The sequence below is a fragment of the Vipera ursinii genome, assembly GCF_947247035.1.
Source record: "Vipera ursinii genome assembly, chromosome: 1".
Classification (NCBI taxonomy): Eukaryota; Metazoa; Chordata; class Lepidosauria; order Squamata; family Viperidae; genus Vipera; species Vipera ursinii.
In genome coordinates this window covers 266,357,223-266,373,807 of record NC_139512.1, presented here as the reverse complement: position 1 = coordinate 266,373,807, position 16,585 = coordinate 266,357,223, and the positions used below count along the sequence as shown (strand labels likewise).

Here is a 16,585-nt window from a genome sequence, read left to right as displayed (position 1 = left end):
TTTGTCATTTTCAGCTTGTTGGTGCGAATGGAGTTCTGAACATTGGTGGAAAAGTACGTCTTCAGTTGTACTCGCCTCCTCGAAGGACCAGGTCACAACTGCATGTTGTGGAAGTTTATGACTGGTGGGCAAAGTGTCCTAGAAACAATTATCCTTCAACATTGTATGTGACTGTAAAAGGCATTAAACTTCCCGATCATGTACGTTAACTTAGGTGTCTTTAAAATATGTGACCATGACAAAATAACGTCTTGCTTTTTTCCTTCCTGGCCTTTTTATTACTAGCCACAAAGAAAAATATTTTCACTTGTGTTAAATTCTGAAGTGTCTCTTATATGTATATGTGTGTGTGTATGTATTCATTCATATAGGTAGTCCTCAAGTTACAACCACAATTTATGTTGCTAAGTGAGAAATTTGTTAAGTGACTTTTGCCCCATTTTATGGCTTTTCTTGCCACATTTGTTAAGTGAATCACTGAAGATGTTAAATTAGTAACGAGGTAGTTAAGTGAATCTGGTTTCCCCATTGACTTTGCTTGTCAGAAGGCTGGAACAAAGGGGATTGCGTGACCCTGGGACACTGCAACTGTCATAAATGTGAGTCAGTTATCTATCATCCAAATGTAAATCACATGACCATGGGCACGCTTGCAACAGCCATAAGTGTGAAAAATGGTCATAAGTCACTTTTTTCAGTGCTGTTGTAAGTTCGAATGGTCTCTAAGTGAACCGTTGCACTACATTTTTTTTTAAAGAAGACAGCTAAAGCTGAGACCATATTGGTCAGATTTTGCTTTAGTGAAGTTGATTAACAGTATAATCTTATTGCTATCACGTAGCTGGATGTAGCTAGTGATTTAAAGGCTGTAGGCTTAGAAAGCAGCCTTTCTCTTATCTTACAGTGCTCAGAGAGATTATCCTTAGTGATTTGTCTTGTTGGGTATTCACTCTATCACTTTTTCCTGCCTAGAAAGGTGTCTTACGCTTCCATAGAAACAGTTATTACTGCAGCACAATCCGACCTCAATCCATGAGCTTGCCGGTTTCAGAATTTACTATGCTTTTGACATGTCATGCTAGTTATATAAATTGGTTCAGTCAGCGACTCCATGACATCACGTAGCAGCTTGTATGTGTTAATGAATAAAATCTGTATCACTGATGAATACAGGCAGTCCTTGACTTAGGACTACAATTGAGCCCCAAATTTCTGTTACGATAAGATAACCTTTATTGTCATTTTTTTTTTACTGTGGGCACAACGGCGCACATCAAAAATGAAATTTAGTTGCCCGCTCTCAAAGTGAAACACATACATGACGCACACTTAACCATACTATATACACATATTATAGACCCACACCCCTACATATACATAACAAATAAATATTAAATACTGTCCGTCTTGAATATATAACGGAAGGAGGAAGCTTAAGAGTTCACAAGTGAGACATTTCTTTAAGTGAGTTTTCCCCTGTTTTACGACCTTCCTTGCTACAGTGGTTAAGTGAATCACTGCAGTTGTTAAGTTAGTAACACGGTTGTTAAGTGAATCTGGCTTCCCTGTTGACTTTGTTTGTCAGAAGGTCGCAAAAGGGGATTGCGTGACCTTGGGACACAGCAAAGTCGTAAACATGAGTCAGTTGCCAAGCTTCTGAATTTGGATCATGTGACCCTGGGCATGCTGCAATGGTGGTAACTGAAAAATGGTCATAAATCACTTTTTTCAGCACCGTTGTAATTTTAAACGGTTGCTAAATGAAACTTGTAAGTCAAGGGCTGCCTGTAGTAATCTGATGAAAGGCGTTTGCAAATGAACATAATCACATACTTAATATGATATTTTAAGGGTGTAGAAATCAAGTGATATATGCACGTGTTAACTAACCCTGGATGAGCTTGCAGTTTGATCTACTTAAATGAAATTACTTTTAATAGGAATATTACAATGTGCCCTCTGTTGCTTTAAATAGTCCGTTACATTTTCTTGATATTTTTCATGTACTGAAATTTTATGTATTTTGTTTTACATTACTATATGCATATTTCTATAAAATTTGTATTAAAATCAAATTGTTTTCATATATTTTTTTCTAGGTAAACCCTTCTTTGCGATCTATGATGGCTATTCAGCAAGAATATCCTAGCACATCATTCTTGGATCTACAAAATGATGCATCCAAAACAATACTGAATTCTGGAACTCAAGTGAAAAAGGAAGAACCATTTAAGTGGTCAAAACTTCCTGGACAGGTAAAAAACATTTTCAGATGATTTTTATACACTTTGATATGAGCCTTTTAAAAAAAATCAAACTATTGTTACAATCTTACCTTAATGAACTTTGTAAAAACAGGAGGGACTTAAAATTTCTTTTCCAGCTTTTGTTTCAGAAATGTCTAGTGCTGTTTATGCAGACTTTTTTTGCAGAAAAATAAAATACCTGTATTATTGAGAAGTGGAGAAAATTAACTTAGTAAATTTACGAAAGTAGACTGCTACTTAGAACACTCGTGATAGTTTGAGTAGTTTTAATCTTTTTGTTTCTTTGGACGTGCTGAACTGCTATTTCATCCCCAGAATTCTGCTTGGAAATTGAAAGAAAAGCTTTAAGCCTATGTACATTTTCCTCCTTTTGTTGCAGAGAAAAATAAAAGATAAAATGCTATTGTAAAATGTAGTTATTGCAAGATTCATACTGGCATGTCAGTGATCCCAAATTTAAAAATGTGTTAGTTCAGGGCCAAAGTTGATGTGCTGATAAATGACTGACCTTTTTTCTGAGGAAAAAGAACTATTGTTTCCCAAACTCTAATGTACTCCAGATCTGGATACAATTTTCTGGAAGCAACATTTATAGAGAAAGGCAGTGTAAGTAAAAATAAATGAGACTGGATCCCATTCAAAAACATATTCTAAGTTAAGATGATCCAATAGCTTTTTCTTTGTAAATTAAAATACATGTAGTGTGATAAATAATTTGGTCTCTCATAAGAAAAATTCACTAGAGCAGAGGGAAGTGGGAGAGAAGCACTGCTTTCGAGATTAAGTGCCAAATCTGAGATGTCCCAAAGGTGTTTTCTCAGTCACCTCTTGAAAAAGCTCCTTTGGGACAACCATGACCTGGATGACTGAGAATCTCCATAGAAATATTAGGTGTGTTCCTGACTTTTTTATATATCTTAATTTCATTGCCTGCAACTTTTCATTACCTTTTTTGCCTACCCCTTACGTGACCCTAGTTTAAGTAAACAAATCATGATGGCATAGCCTCTGTTCCTCCGAAGTCTGTGTCATAAACAATTTGTTATATGAATATGAAATTTTTCCATACACACACACATACGTATACTAATATGCATACATACTGTATACACACATACAGTGCATACATACTGCAAATGTATGTATGTATGTATGTATGTATGTATCTATATATACACACACACATACAAACACACATTGAAAATCATATTGTATTTAAGCAAGCTTACAAATAATGTTTCACTTTGGATCTACAGGTGTGTCGATTGCCAAACAAGTACCTTTTTTCCTTGAAAGCAGGAGACATGGGATGTTTCTGTATTCGTTTCTCTGAAGATGGACGAACCTTAGCAGCAGGTTGCGCAGGAAGAGATGGTTATCCTGTTGTTTGTAAGTGAGAGTTTCAAGGCCTATTTTTATTTTAACACGCCATCTATGTATACAGTGAACTGTTTGGAAGGGAATTTTTCTTCTTTTTAATCCTTGATGGTTGATTGATTACTCAAATTTAAGATATAACCGAACGCTAAAGGGTATTTTTTAATCTTTTCTCCTAGCATGACAGATTTTTTTTAATTTCAGTGGTATTCTCTCAGAGTAATTCAAGTGGTATCAGTAAATCTTTCCACTTTCCCTTCCCCATGTCCTAAAACTTTACAGTATTCATATACCATTATTAGTAATTCAGATATCACATAATCTTAATATTGCAATCTATCAAAATGAGGCTCATGTATCCTCTGAATGATAAAACATTAAATTATTTAGAACATCAAATTAATGGATTTATAATTAACTTAATGGCTAAAACCTGATGTTTATCCCCCAATCTTGTACCATTGGAACTTTTTCAGTCTAACTTTTCAAGACCAATTTTCCAAGTTTCTCACTGGGTCTCCAGTGCTTCACTACAAATGGAGGCTGGAATAGTGGGGATGGAGGCTAAAATATGGCAAGCTATGTTCCATTTTTTTTGTCTGCATACACTTTTTCTTAACTAACCTGACACTGTTACTTTGGTTTTGCTTATTGGATACTTGATAATAGTTTTCTTGTGCTATTTAATGACCGCAAAGGAGTTAAATTAGCAAGACGTTAGTAGTTAAATAGTCCTCATCCCTTCCAGAAACATAATGCTATATTCAGATGAAAATACTCACTTTTCAACTAATTATGCATTTTTTCACTAAGCCATGGTTTGCTTAATAATGGCTTTTTTGAATGTGTGTAAGTCACAGTTGGCTAAATTGATACTTCCTGGTAAACTTTAAATAAAGGGTTACAAAAATGGCTGGATTCCACAATCTAAACAAGCTGTATTGTGAATTTGCATGATTGAAAGTGAGATTATTTAAATATGGAAAGTAATATAAAAGAAAGCTTGGAGGTTTTATAAGAAGGAAATGAATGGTGAACAATAAGCACTATATAACTAGGGAACAACAAAAAAGTAAAATGCTGTTTTCTTTTTTGTTGGTCTAGATAGGTTTATGATGCTGTGTACTAAGATCTGTACTTTAAATATTTGGTATTATAGTTTCCAGCCACTAGATGGTAGTAAACAGATACTTGAATGTTTATTTAAACTTAGGTGCGGTTAGAGCTGAATGATCACAGAAGCTGTGGAATTTCTTTAGGAAAATAGATTACTTTGTTGTGATTATTGTTATAAATACCAATTTTATGAAATTAGTTCCTTTTACTTATATAATTATTACAACATGTATACCCCATCTTGTGCAGAGTATGGGTGGCCTGCATGTTTTAAAACATAATAACACAGGTAAAGGTAAAGGTTCCCCTGCACATGCATGCTAGTCGTTTCCAACTCTAGGGGCCGGTGCTCATCTCCGTTTAATGGAACGCTGTTACCTTCCCACCATAATGGTCCCTATTTTTCTACTTGCATTTTTACGTGCTTTCGAACTGCTAGGTTGGCAGAAGCTGGGACGAGTAACAGGCGCTCACTCTGCTACGCGGCACTCGGGATTCGACCCGCCAAACTGCCAACCTCCCAATCAACAAGCTCAGCGTCCTAACCCACTGAGCCACCACGTCCCTCTATAATAATAACACAGTCATAACCATAAACCAATAGCAGTAGCACTTAGACTTATATACTGCTTCACAGTGCTTTACAGCCTTCTCTAAGCGGTTTACAGAGTCAGTATATTGCCCCCAGCTCAATAAACTGAGATTAAGAAACATAACATCACATTAAACTACACAGAAATCACCAGCAAAATATTTTAACCCTCAAATGTATGATGAAAAAGAATAATGTTGCCTGCATTCCCAAAAATAAGAAAGTTGTTAGCCACTCTAACCTGTGATTATTGGTTTAATATTGGTAAAAATAAAGTCTTCATTACCATACTATCTAACAATCATAATGCTTTATGTAAAGAATCCTCTTCACATTTGAATTTTGTTTACTTGCTTCATGTGTTTCCTTTATGCTATGTATCTCTAGATCCTTAAAAGATTCTATTGTGCTCCTATTAGTGTATGAGATTCCTTCAGGGTGCTACCTAATGGAGTTCTATGGGCATCTGAACATTGTGTATGATCTTTGTTGGTCAAAGGATAATCAGCATCTTCTTACTGCTTCCTCAGATGGTACTGCAAGGTCAGTATAACCAACTTTGTCCTGCTAAAATTGAGGCATGCAGTATAACTGAAATGAAAATGGCCCCAAATTTAAGATAGTTATACACCCATCAGAAGAGGAGATGGGGAAAAAATTAAAACTGCAACAAAATACCAGTTTATCAATCTTAGGTTGCCCAGTTCAGCTAAACCAAGTCTCCAGTAAATAGTATGTGCTTCAAACCTGAGTATGACCACCTGTATCCATCCCCTTATACATGTGCTTGCAAAAGGCACTCTCCAAAAGAGACGAGGACAAGTAGTTACATTCATATCAAGTAAATGAATAAAAATGATATGCAGAATGTTCCAAATGTAAAACTCTTTTCTGACAGATTCTATAAAACCCTGTTTTGAACAGAACTCAAAACATACTTTGTCAAAAAAATCGATATAGAAATTTCAAAGCCACCCTTTGCTGCTGAACGTAGAACAAACTTACATTAAAGACCAGGATTGTTCCTTTTGTTCTTTTTTTCACATCTTGTACACAGTTATGTGTGCACATATAACGTCAGAGCTGGATGGCTGTAGAAATTGAACAAACTAAAAAATAAATAAATAACCATTCCTTATAGGTTTTATTTTTTCATATTTCACATTCAATCTCTTGTTTCATATCTCTGCCCCATTAATAAAATGTATATTCATTTTTTCTATTTGGTTTTTTTTCACAGAACCAGATTTTTTTAAAAAAAATGTTGCTTCAAAACATTTGTACTAAACAAGCTGAAGTGGTTAAATGATTAAGTCAAAAACATTGTGAGGAATTAGGTGGTTTTGATTTAATAGAGAAATTAATTGAATGAGTCATTATAGAAATTTGGCTAATGAGTCAAGTCTTTTTGGTTATTCAGAAGTTATCCAGGTTATATATTTGTAAGTGGACTCAAACTTTTTACAGATCGTTTTTTGAAATATATATGATCACACAATTTGGTACTGAAGTGGTGTATTGCAGTGGTTTTCAACCTGTGATCCGTGGACCCCGGGGGTCCACAAAGGCTTAAAGAAATGTTATGATTTAAATCTTGAGTTAAGTCTTGGGGGTCTGTGGCCATCATTCATGGCCACAAAAGGTATTTAAAGGTATTTAATGGTGAAGAGAAGGTTGAAAACCACTGGTGTATTGAATTATCTAGTACAAAAAATGAGACCAACTTTTCTAAATGTTGCTTCTATTTAGAATGTGGAAAATTGAAGCCCAGGCTACATCAGCCACCAAAATTTTCCCACATCCTTCATTTGTCTATGCTGCAAAATTCCACCCAGTAGCTGAGTACTTTGTTGTAACTGGATGTTATGATTCTGTGATTAGAGTCTGGAATGCAAAAGTAAAGGAAATTAATGGGCAGCTTTTGCAAGAATTTGATGGCCACAAAAGTTTTATCAATGCATTGTGTTTTGATGCTGAAGGTAAGTTGCAGATGTTTCACACTAAAAATGCTGCATATAGTACCTATCTCATTTCATCTTTGTAATTACTCTGATTTTATTATATACTATTGTTATTCTTTTAAGGAGGCTGAGAAGTTAGTAATAGATACCAGAATACCTGGGGACTTCTATTAAAAAAAATCTCTAATATATAAAAAAAGGATTTTTATATGAAAAACTAACAAAATAAAGGAAAGATTATGATATCCATCCAAATCTACTAGGTGTCTATGCCATTTGCCAAAACCTGATGAATTATAAGGGCTAAATTGTGTGGGGGATTTGTACAGGAAATATACTATCTTCAAATTCAGGTACCAGATAAGCAATGAATGTACACACTCTGCAGAGTGGATAAAAATATATATTTTATATTTTATGATAGGAGCTGGTATTGTCATTTTAAGCAGATAAAATACTTCATGTAACCTTACGTTTCATTGACAAAGGAATAATGTCCTCCCTGCTATTGGTAATAATTCCATTTTAGGGTGTGGTTGTGTAACATCCAAACGCAGTTTGGGGCCCCACAATTTCTGAAACAAATTAGCAAAATGGAAAAGTAGGTGATGATGAAAGATACTTGACTAGATACACTTTGCATAAGCCATTATGCAGTATAATTATATGAATAATATGAATGTCAGAATTCTTTTATCATGTTAAGCAAACTAATTGTCTTCTAGGATTTCACATGTTTTCTGGAGATGGCACAGGGTTAATAATTATCTGGAATACTTTTGTTAAAGAAAATTCTCAGTCAGCAATTCAACACTGGGGCATTGATAAGGTATACAGAAAGAAATCAGCAAGTTTTAAAATCTTGTGTACATAATGTATTTTTGATAAGGTTGTGCGATGTATGTTTTAAAGTTTCAGAATTAGATTTCTGACTAAATTCAACATGATTTGCTTCTGTTAATACTAGCTGCTGTATAATATTTAATAAAAATATTTCTGAATAAGTTGATATCATTAATACTCTGATATACATACATATTCTAGAAGCTTTAGCTGTACTTATTTTTTATCTCATATACATGTCCAATAATTTCTTTTTCTACTCCATGCTTTCTTCACATTACTACTATTCAGTTGATAATTGAATTTGCATTTGAGCACTGATAAAAAGGAGTAAACTATGATGATTTGGGAATAACAAAGTCTTTTTTAAAAACCTTGAATTGTTTTATAAAACTACAGTAGTGGGGGTTACTTGCTGCCCTGATGATAATGATGATGATAACAATCATTCCTGGTACCTACATGGGCAACATGTTCATTTTCTTAGCAATGTTTTCAAAAATGCTTTGCCACTGTCTTCTTCCTAGGGCTGAGAGAAAGTGGCTCCATTATCTGGCAAACTTCTGTGTCAACAGCTGGATTAGAAGTCAGTTTTCCCTCCTCATACCCCAACATCTTAACTATTAGACAAAAACTGGCTCATGTATTATAACTATACCAGAGGTAGGCAACCTTGGCTCTTTTGTGACTCGTGGACTTCAACTCCCAGAATTCCTGAGCCAGCCACGCTGAGGGGAAAGTAAGAGGTTTCCATGCTGAGCCATGCTGGCTCAGGAATTCTGGGAGTTGAAGTCCACGAGTCATAAAAGAGCCAAGGTTGCCTACCCCTGAAGTATACCTATTTACAGAAGAACAATGTGTCAGTGACAGTGACAGAACCTTAAATCCATTTGTAACCACTGGCATACTTAAGTACTCGACTCCTTTTCATTCATTTTGCTAAGGTGTATGAAATATTTATTACAACACAAACTATATTCCATTCAGCAATTCAAAATAATTTACACAGGTCCCCTTTCCTCTCCTCATTAGACAATAGCCATGTTGGTAATTTGACTGGTCTCAAATTACCAGCAAGGTTTATATATTTCTTTGCACAAATTATGTGTGTGGTATTGGCCACTGCAAGATAGTAATGGCCGTTTATTAATTGCTTTTAAATGCTGTCTGTCAATAATTGTGCAAGAATCTAATTTATGCAGTTACCTCTAAACCTATGAATTCTAGGCAGTTTTCAGATACTAAAATAGGATTGAGAATGCATTTTTTAAAAACTTCAGTAGCAACAGTTTAACAATTAATAGACAGCCATGAGGTAAACATTATTAATGCCTAATTGTAATCACAACTCTACTAATACATGGATCAGAAGTTGTGTAACTCTAAATGCCAATCTCTGTGAAACAGTAGCAGGAGATAATTTTTTCATTCACATCTTGCTTATGGGTGTTTCAAAGACTTCTAATAAGACAGTGGATTCCTTGGCCGCTTGGTCTTGCCTAACAAGACTGACATTCTATTGTCTTTTTTCATTCTTTTTAAAAAAATATATTTTATTAATTTTTTACAATAACAATCTTTAGGGCTTAGTGAACAATGTGTTGTCTGGGTTGCCTTTTTTCATTCTATATAGTATCGCTATTCTATAGAGTCACTGGGAATCAGGCAGCATATATTAATATATTACGGTTGGTTGTACAGTCGGCCATGTGTTTAGACTGATACCAATACAAGAAAATATTTGTAACTCAGGGTTGAATTGTGAGGTCCTTGGTGAGCTCTGAACTTGGTTATTTTATTGCAGATGTTTCAATACTCAATTAGGTAACACTATCAGTGTATAGCATTTTTATCCACCTACTGAGGACTTGGGATAGGCAGATATTTTGTTTTTATTTGTATTATTATTATTACATTGAAAACATGCTTTCTATAGTTCTGTGCTTTATCTTGGGGTTGTTTTGTCAGGAAATAAATGATGCTGACATTAAAGGAACAGCAATAAATTATTTGGAGGTACACCCAAATGGAAGGCGTTTACTTATCCACACTAAGGACAGTACTGTAAGAATTATGGATCTTCGAATGTAAGTATTTCAAAGTTTTCTGTTTTATACCATTTAAACACTATTACCGGACATTTTGAGGCATTTCTAAAAATTGGCATCTCATTTCTTCTAGGTATCTTAACATATCCTGGCCTTAACTCTCTTAAAGGCATATAGTATCCAATTAAATGAGCTTTTTTAAGCTGCCCTGCCCCACCCACCACCCACCTATGACATAGTGAGAAGCCTTAGTAGCTTCATTGAATTTGAGTGTGTTGCTGGCAAGTATGTGAACAGAAAGTATCATCCCTAGAAGCCAAAGGAGGAGGGTGAGAAAGTGCTAAGGATTGTAATGGGGCTTAACACGACTGAGGAAAGCCGACCTGCATAGGAGAAGGGACACCAAATTACAATCTGGAAGAGGGAATGGCAGATTTTTTTCCATATTTTCAAGAAAGATACTTAGAGATGGCTAAATGTTTGGACAAACTTGGGTGCCAAATAATAAGATGCCATGACTGTGTACAGATTTATAAAGTGAGATGAATTGTAGGCGGTTCTAAGTACAATATTAAAGATAGCTGCAGTGCTAATAATAAATGGTTGGAATTCAAAATTAGAAAAATAGGAACATGGAATCATAGGAGCATTGGATTAGGTACTGTAAGTACAATAACATGAGAGACAAGTTTTCAAAAAGAATTCTTTATTTATTGCCAACAGCTGCTTCAAGGAATGTAAAGGTGGATTTTTCACATTTAAACTTGAAATAAGAAATACACATCTGCTGATTTTTTCCCCTCTAACTAAAACATTAATGCTGGTATCAAGATTTATGGCATATACAAGCACAAGGCACCAATGTCCACTCTCACTTTTGCAATTTCTAATTGCTCTGAAGGTCTTTGACAGCAAGATCCAAAAAATAAACAGATAATCAAGATCAAAAAAAGGGACGCGGTGGCTCAGTGGGTTAGGACGCTGAGCTTGTCGATCAGATGGTCAACAGTTTGGCGGGTCAAATCCCGAGTGCCACGTAACAGAGTGAGCGCCTGTTACTCGTCCCAGCTTCTGCCAACCTAGCAGTTCGAAAGCACGTAAAAATGCAAGTAGAAAAATAGGGACCACTATAGTGGGAAGGTAACAGCGTTCCGTGCGCCTTTGGCGTCTAGTCATGCCAGCCACATGACCACGGAGACGTCCTCGGACAAGTGCTGGCTCTTCGGCTTTGAAACAGAGATGAGCACCGGCCCCTAGAGTTAGAAACGACTAGCACGCATGTGCGGAGAAACCTTTACTTTTACCTTTACAAGATCAAACTTCAAGAAGAATAGAAAATGAAATATTTTGCAGATAAAGTAGTATTAAGAATTATGCAGTCGCAAAGCTCCATACGGCAGTTGATGAAAGTAACTGAAAATTCTAAGGAAGAAAAAATTATGAGGGGGGTGGGGAAGCCTGGCTATAAGTTAACAAGAAAGACCCAGGATTTGTGGCATATGGAGCCCATCCTTACAAAACATCTCCAGTTCACATCTGAAGGAATTTATAAAAGTTCTGTTAGAATTAATAGTGCTTTATGGTCTATATTAAATAGATTTTCTCACCCATTTAATATTTTACTAGACAATTCCAATGTTATTGGATCATTTTTCCAGGTCTATATGTAGGATTTAAAAGATCTGGTAAGCATATCTTTCCAGATCCAATTAGACACCTCTCTGTAGTCAACATTACTGGGATGATTTTGAAACGGGAGCGCTAAAACAGTGTGATACAGAGATTTTATTATTTTAAAATAACAGAAGAACAGACCTTGCAATTTCCCTATAAAAGTTAGGAGTGCAATAGAGAGAGTAGAATTGCTGGATATTCTGCTAATCAATTCTTGAAATCAATTTTTTTTTCTGCCTTTAATGTTCTCCTGATTCTGCAGGAATCCAGAAGGCTATGTAGTTTTCAGACACAATTATCTTAGTAACAATTCACGTTTGTTTTTTGCCCATGAGTCTGAATTTACTAGTCTGAGACTTAATTTATTCAGAATACCATGGATTGTCATGGTTTTTTATTTTATTTTTATTTTTTTAATTTTAATCCCATTTATATCCCACCCTTCTCCGAAGACTCAGGGCGGCTTACAATCTAAGCACAAATCAAATGTGCTTAGCAATAGCCTTCATTCTATGTATATGCCTGCTTATTAGGGCTTTCGCCCCCCCCCCCCAAGCGGCATTATTACAAAGTCAGCTTAATTGCCCCCAACAATCTGGGTCCTCATTTTACCTTCCTCGGAAGGATGGAAGGCTGAGTCAACCTTGAGCCTGGTGGGATGCGAGCCTGCAATAATTGCAGGCAGCTGGTGTTACTTAAGGAGGCATTAGCCCACTGCTCCACCAAGGTTCTGATCAATGAGACCAAATAAATAAATCAAAACTCCGAGGTAGGAAAATTCCTCAAAGAACATGTTTATTGGATACATAATATCGGCACGGTCAAAAGTGAAACCAGATCTAAAGTCGCTCCCCCCAAGAATCAAAGTAATACATTGTAATAATTCCTACCTCTCTCCTCAGGTTGTCCAATAGTACAACGTGGCAGACCTTTTGACCAAACAATCCTCCTCCCCTTCGGTATGGGAATGATCTTGGTTCCCACAAGATTTACTCATGTTTAGATTATCACAAATACCTTTCCCCTCCTTCTTGAGTAACCTAGAATGACAAAAATGGCTGCAGCCAGGTTCGCTGTAGAGTTGACAGTGGGGTTATCTAGGACACCCTGAACCGCTCCTGGTTTTGCTTTTTAAAATTTACTTCTTAAAACTGCCAAACACCCTGAAATAGCATGATCCGGAAGGCGAGCAGAACATTATAACAAAAGCTTGGAATTACTTAATTGTCCACATCCCCAGCATTTCAGGATCTTTTTAGAAGACTGGACAAACAGAATTGCATATCAAAGATGGTCCTGAGCTATAGATGATCATGATACATGTGGTTGGCTTCATCGAAGGGGGTTAAAGAGAGGCACTAGCTTTATGTTCCTCATGATGCCATCCTTCCATTTTCTATACAAATGAAGTTCAACTTGTGTTGCATATTGTAGGATATGCCAGATGCAGGATTCTTTCACTACATAAATGTGTTTATAGGATGTTATTGAGCTGACTACTTCATCTGTGTAGATCCTGTTCCTTTCCATCTGTAGGTTTTCTTGAAGCTAAGTTGGTCAGAGTCAACTTAAATCTAGAAGGTTCCTATTTCTTTGATATTCTCATCTAGACGGAGTCTTATGCAGGTAGTCCTTGACTTAACACCACATTTGGGACCAGAATTTCTGTTGCTAAATAAGGTGGTTGTTAAATGAATCACACCTGATTTTACAATCTTTATGACTTTTTTGCCATGATTGCTAAGTGAATCACTGCAGTCGTTAAGCAAATTATGTGGTCATTAAGTGAATCCATCTTCCTCCATTGACTTTACTTGATGGAGGCTGGCTGGGAAGGTTGCAGATGGTAATCACATGATCCTAGGATGCCACAACTGTCATACATTAGTGCCAGTTGCCAAGTGCCCAAATTTTGATCACATGATTGTGAGGATGCTGTGAACACTTACAAGTGCGAGGATCAATTGTAAGTCACTTTCTTCAGTCGTTGTGTAACTTGAAACAATCACTAAACGGATGGTTGTAAGTTGAAGGCTACGCGAAAGTAAGGGTAGGTCATTCCACAAATCAAGAAGTGGCATACAGAGTAAGTAAAAGCGTAGCTATATTCATGTTATCTCTCTCTTATTCTTTAGCTTAGCAACAAAGAAATATATTGGTGCTACCAACTATCGAGAAAAAATTCATAGCACCTTAACACCATGTGGAACATTCCTTTTTTCTGGAAGTGAAGATGGTGCAGCCTATGTTTGGAATTTAGAAACAGGTACCTTTGCTCTTTATTTTGAAAACTTAGTAATATGAAACGTTTGTTTATATAGGTAACATATGTTTTTAAATGACCTTCTAAATAACCGTGGTTGAAAATTAAAAGCTTCAAAACCATTTTTCTTGGGACTTTTGTATATGCTAAGCAATGCTTCCCCATTTCTTTCTATCTATATTTTAAATTTATATAGTTTTCTCTTTACATCAAAAGAATGGGATCACCAGAATTAAGGTTATGATTCAATGGGCAAATAAAAATGCCAAATCCAGTCTGAATATTTGCTGACTGTGCGACAAACCATAACAACAACAGCTTATTATCTAATAATTAAAGTATTATTCACAGCTATTTATAATTTATTTATTCACTGTGCATTACATCCCCAAAGTGATATTGATAAATTATACCTGCCCTGCAGGATACTTGTTTACAATTCTTAACTTGAAAGCATCCTTTAATTTTCAGATTCAGTTGGCTTGGGCTCCCCCAAACTTCTTGTACTAAAAAAAAATCTTAACGCACGTGAATAAAGCACTCGCTCACCTACTTTTTTTCTTTTCTTTTGCAGGTGATCAGGTAGCTGTGTATTCTGATCTTTCTTTCACTTCCCCGCTTCGTGACGTTGCTTTCCATCCACTTGAACATATGGTGGCATTTTGTGCCTTTGGTCAAAACCAGCCAATCCTTGTGTACATTTATGATTACAAAGGTGATTGAATACATTTGTGCATTTGTGTGTGTGTGTGTGTCTATCTAAGTCACACCTTAGTTATGAAAGTTTGAAGTGGCCTTTCTTGCTGCACGTACAAGTAGTCCTCGACTTAACAACCATTCATTTAGTGACTGTTCAAAGTTACAATAACACTGGAAAAAGTGCATTGTGACCAGTCCTTGCACTTACAACCATTGTACCATCCTCATGGTTATGTGATCAAAATTGGGGTGCCTGGCAATCGGCATGTATTTTTGACAGTCCCAGTGTCCCAGGGACTGCTGTTTGCAACCCTTCCCAGCCACCTTCCAACAAGCAAACTCAGGTTTGGAAGCTGGATTCATTTAATGATGGTGTGATTCACTTAACAACTGCAATAATTCACTTAACAACCATGGCACACAAAAAAAAGTGCTAAAATCAAGTGTGACTCGCTTAAGAACCACCTTACTTAGCGTCGGAAGTTTTGATTCCAGTTTGGATCGTAAGTGGGGGACTACCTGTCAGAGATGGTAATTGAACTCATAGCAAGAAAGATGAGATAAAAAGCTTTTGAGGTTCTTTGACGTCCTCCGTAGAAATACCTAATCTGTTCACACTGAAGTGATAGTGACTTTTATATTTTTCTGCTTTATAGCCTTACTGCTTACATCCTTAATTCGAATGATAGCTGGGATTCAGCAGTCTTTTATGACAAGAGTAATATTGTTCAAACATTTGTTTTGACTTTTTCCTCTGAAGTTGCCAAGCAGGGGATTGAGACAGTACAGGAACTGAGTGGATCACAACTATCCAAGTCCCCCAGAAGCCCACAGGCTCTCAGCATGTCTGCCAGTGTTCCTGCACAGAAGAATTTGATGATGTTGTCAGCTGACCAGTTTGCAGATGTTGCAAGAAAATCAATGAGGATGCAAAGAATCAAACAAAAGCTGGATTCTGTTATGGTAAAGTTCACTTAAAAATTCCACTACAATTTCAGTGATTATTTGAAGTCACAGCGGCGCTGAATGAATGGTGCTTACAATCTGTCCTTGAAGATGCAACTGTCACAGCACGCCTCTGGTCTTGTGATTGTGATCTGGGCATTTAGCAACCATCTCATAATTACAATGGTTGCAGTATCCCATGGTCACATGATGACCATTTGCCACTTTCTTGCTGGCTTCTCACAAGCAAATTCAATAGGGTAGCCAGTAGGGAAGGTTGCGTGTATCTCAGGTAAGTCTTTCCCAGCCAGCAATAGCCACCCCAAGCCCTCATGCCATTCTGCATTTCTCCCTCCCGATATGCATGGCAGCAGCCATTTGCTTACTTCATGATGATATTATGCTTCTGAATGTTATGAGTAGTTGATAAAGATAAGGATTGTCGGGATCATGCTACATATGTGTGGGCTTGTCATAAGAGAGCTTGTAGACTATTGTAGAACCACAGGATGTTTGTTCTCAAATTCTCAAACTCTTCTTAAGGTAATTGTCCCACTGGGTGGCACTAGGAATAAGGGCATTTTCTTAACTTAGTGACTTAGATTGATTTTAAGGAATACGGCATAATTCTAATGATCATAAACAAAAGTAACTGTAAAATGAACTAATATCGAAAATATTGCCCTTTAAATAGTTATTGCACTGTGGAAAACACCAACTCACTCTTCTACATTGGTCCTGAACTATATTTGAGTAATTTGTATCTGAATTTCTTCTGTAGACTTCCAAGTCCTACAATT

General features: G+C 36.3%; 1 protein-coding gene across 3 annotated transcripts in view; it reads left to right on the top strand.

Moving 5' to 3' along the window:
* AHI1 (Abelson helper integration site 1) overlaps positions 1 to 16,585 on the top strand; it is a 76,411-nt gene that overhangs the window by 11,392 nt on the left and 48,434 nt on the right. For all 3 annotated transcript variants that reach the window (XR_014493596.1, XM_083371859.1, XM_083371860.1), the window contains exons 9-18: positions 15 to 200; positions 2,100 to 2,255; positions 3,524 to 3,656; positions 5,772 to 5,895; positions 7,102 to 7,331; positions 8,039 to 8,142; positions 10,125 to 10,243; positions 14,014 to 14,144; positions 14,716 to 14,856; positions 15,601 to 15,803. Coding sequence is in view for 2 of the 3 variants with exons in the window: in XM_083371859.1 (XP_083227985.1) it covers positions 15 to 200; positions 2,100 to 2,255; positions 3,524 to 3,656; positions 5,772 to 5,895; positions 7,102 to 7,331; positions 8,039 to 8,142; positions 10,125 to 10,243; positions 14,014 to 14,144; positions 14,716 to 14,856; positions 15,601 to 15,803 (1,527 nt within the window). In the remaining variant the exon portion in view is untranslated. The remainder of the gene's footprint in view (positions 1 to 14; positions 201 to 2,099; positions 2,256 to 3,523; positions 3,657 to 5,771; positions 5,896 to 7,101; positions 7,332 to 8,038; positions 8,143 to 10,124; positions 10,244 to 14,013; positions 14,145 to 14,715; positions 14,857 to 15,600; positions 15,804 to 16,585) is intronic.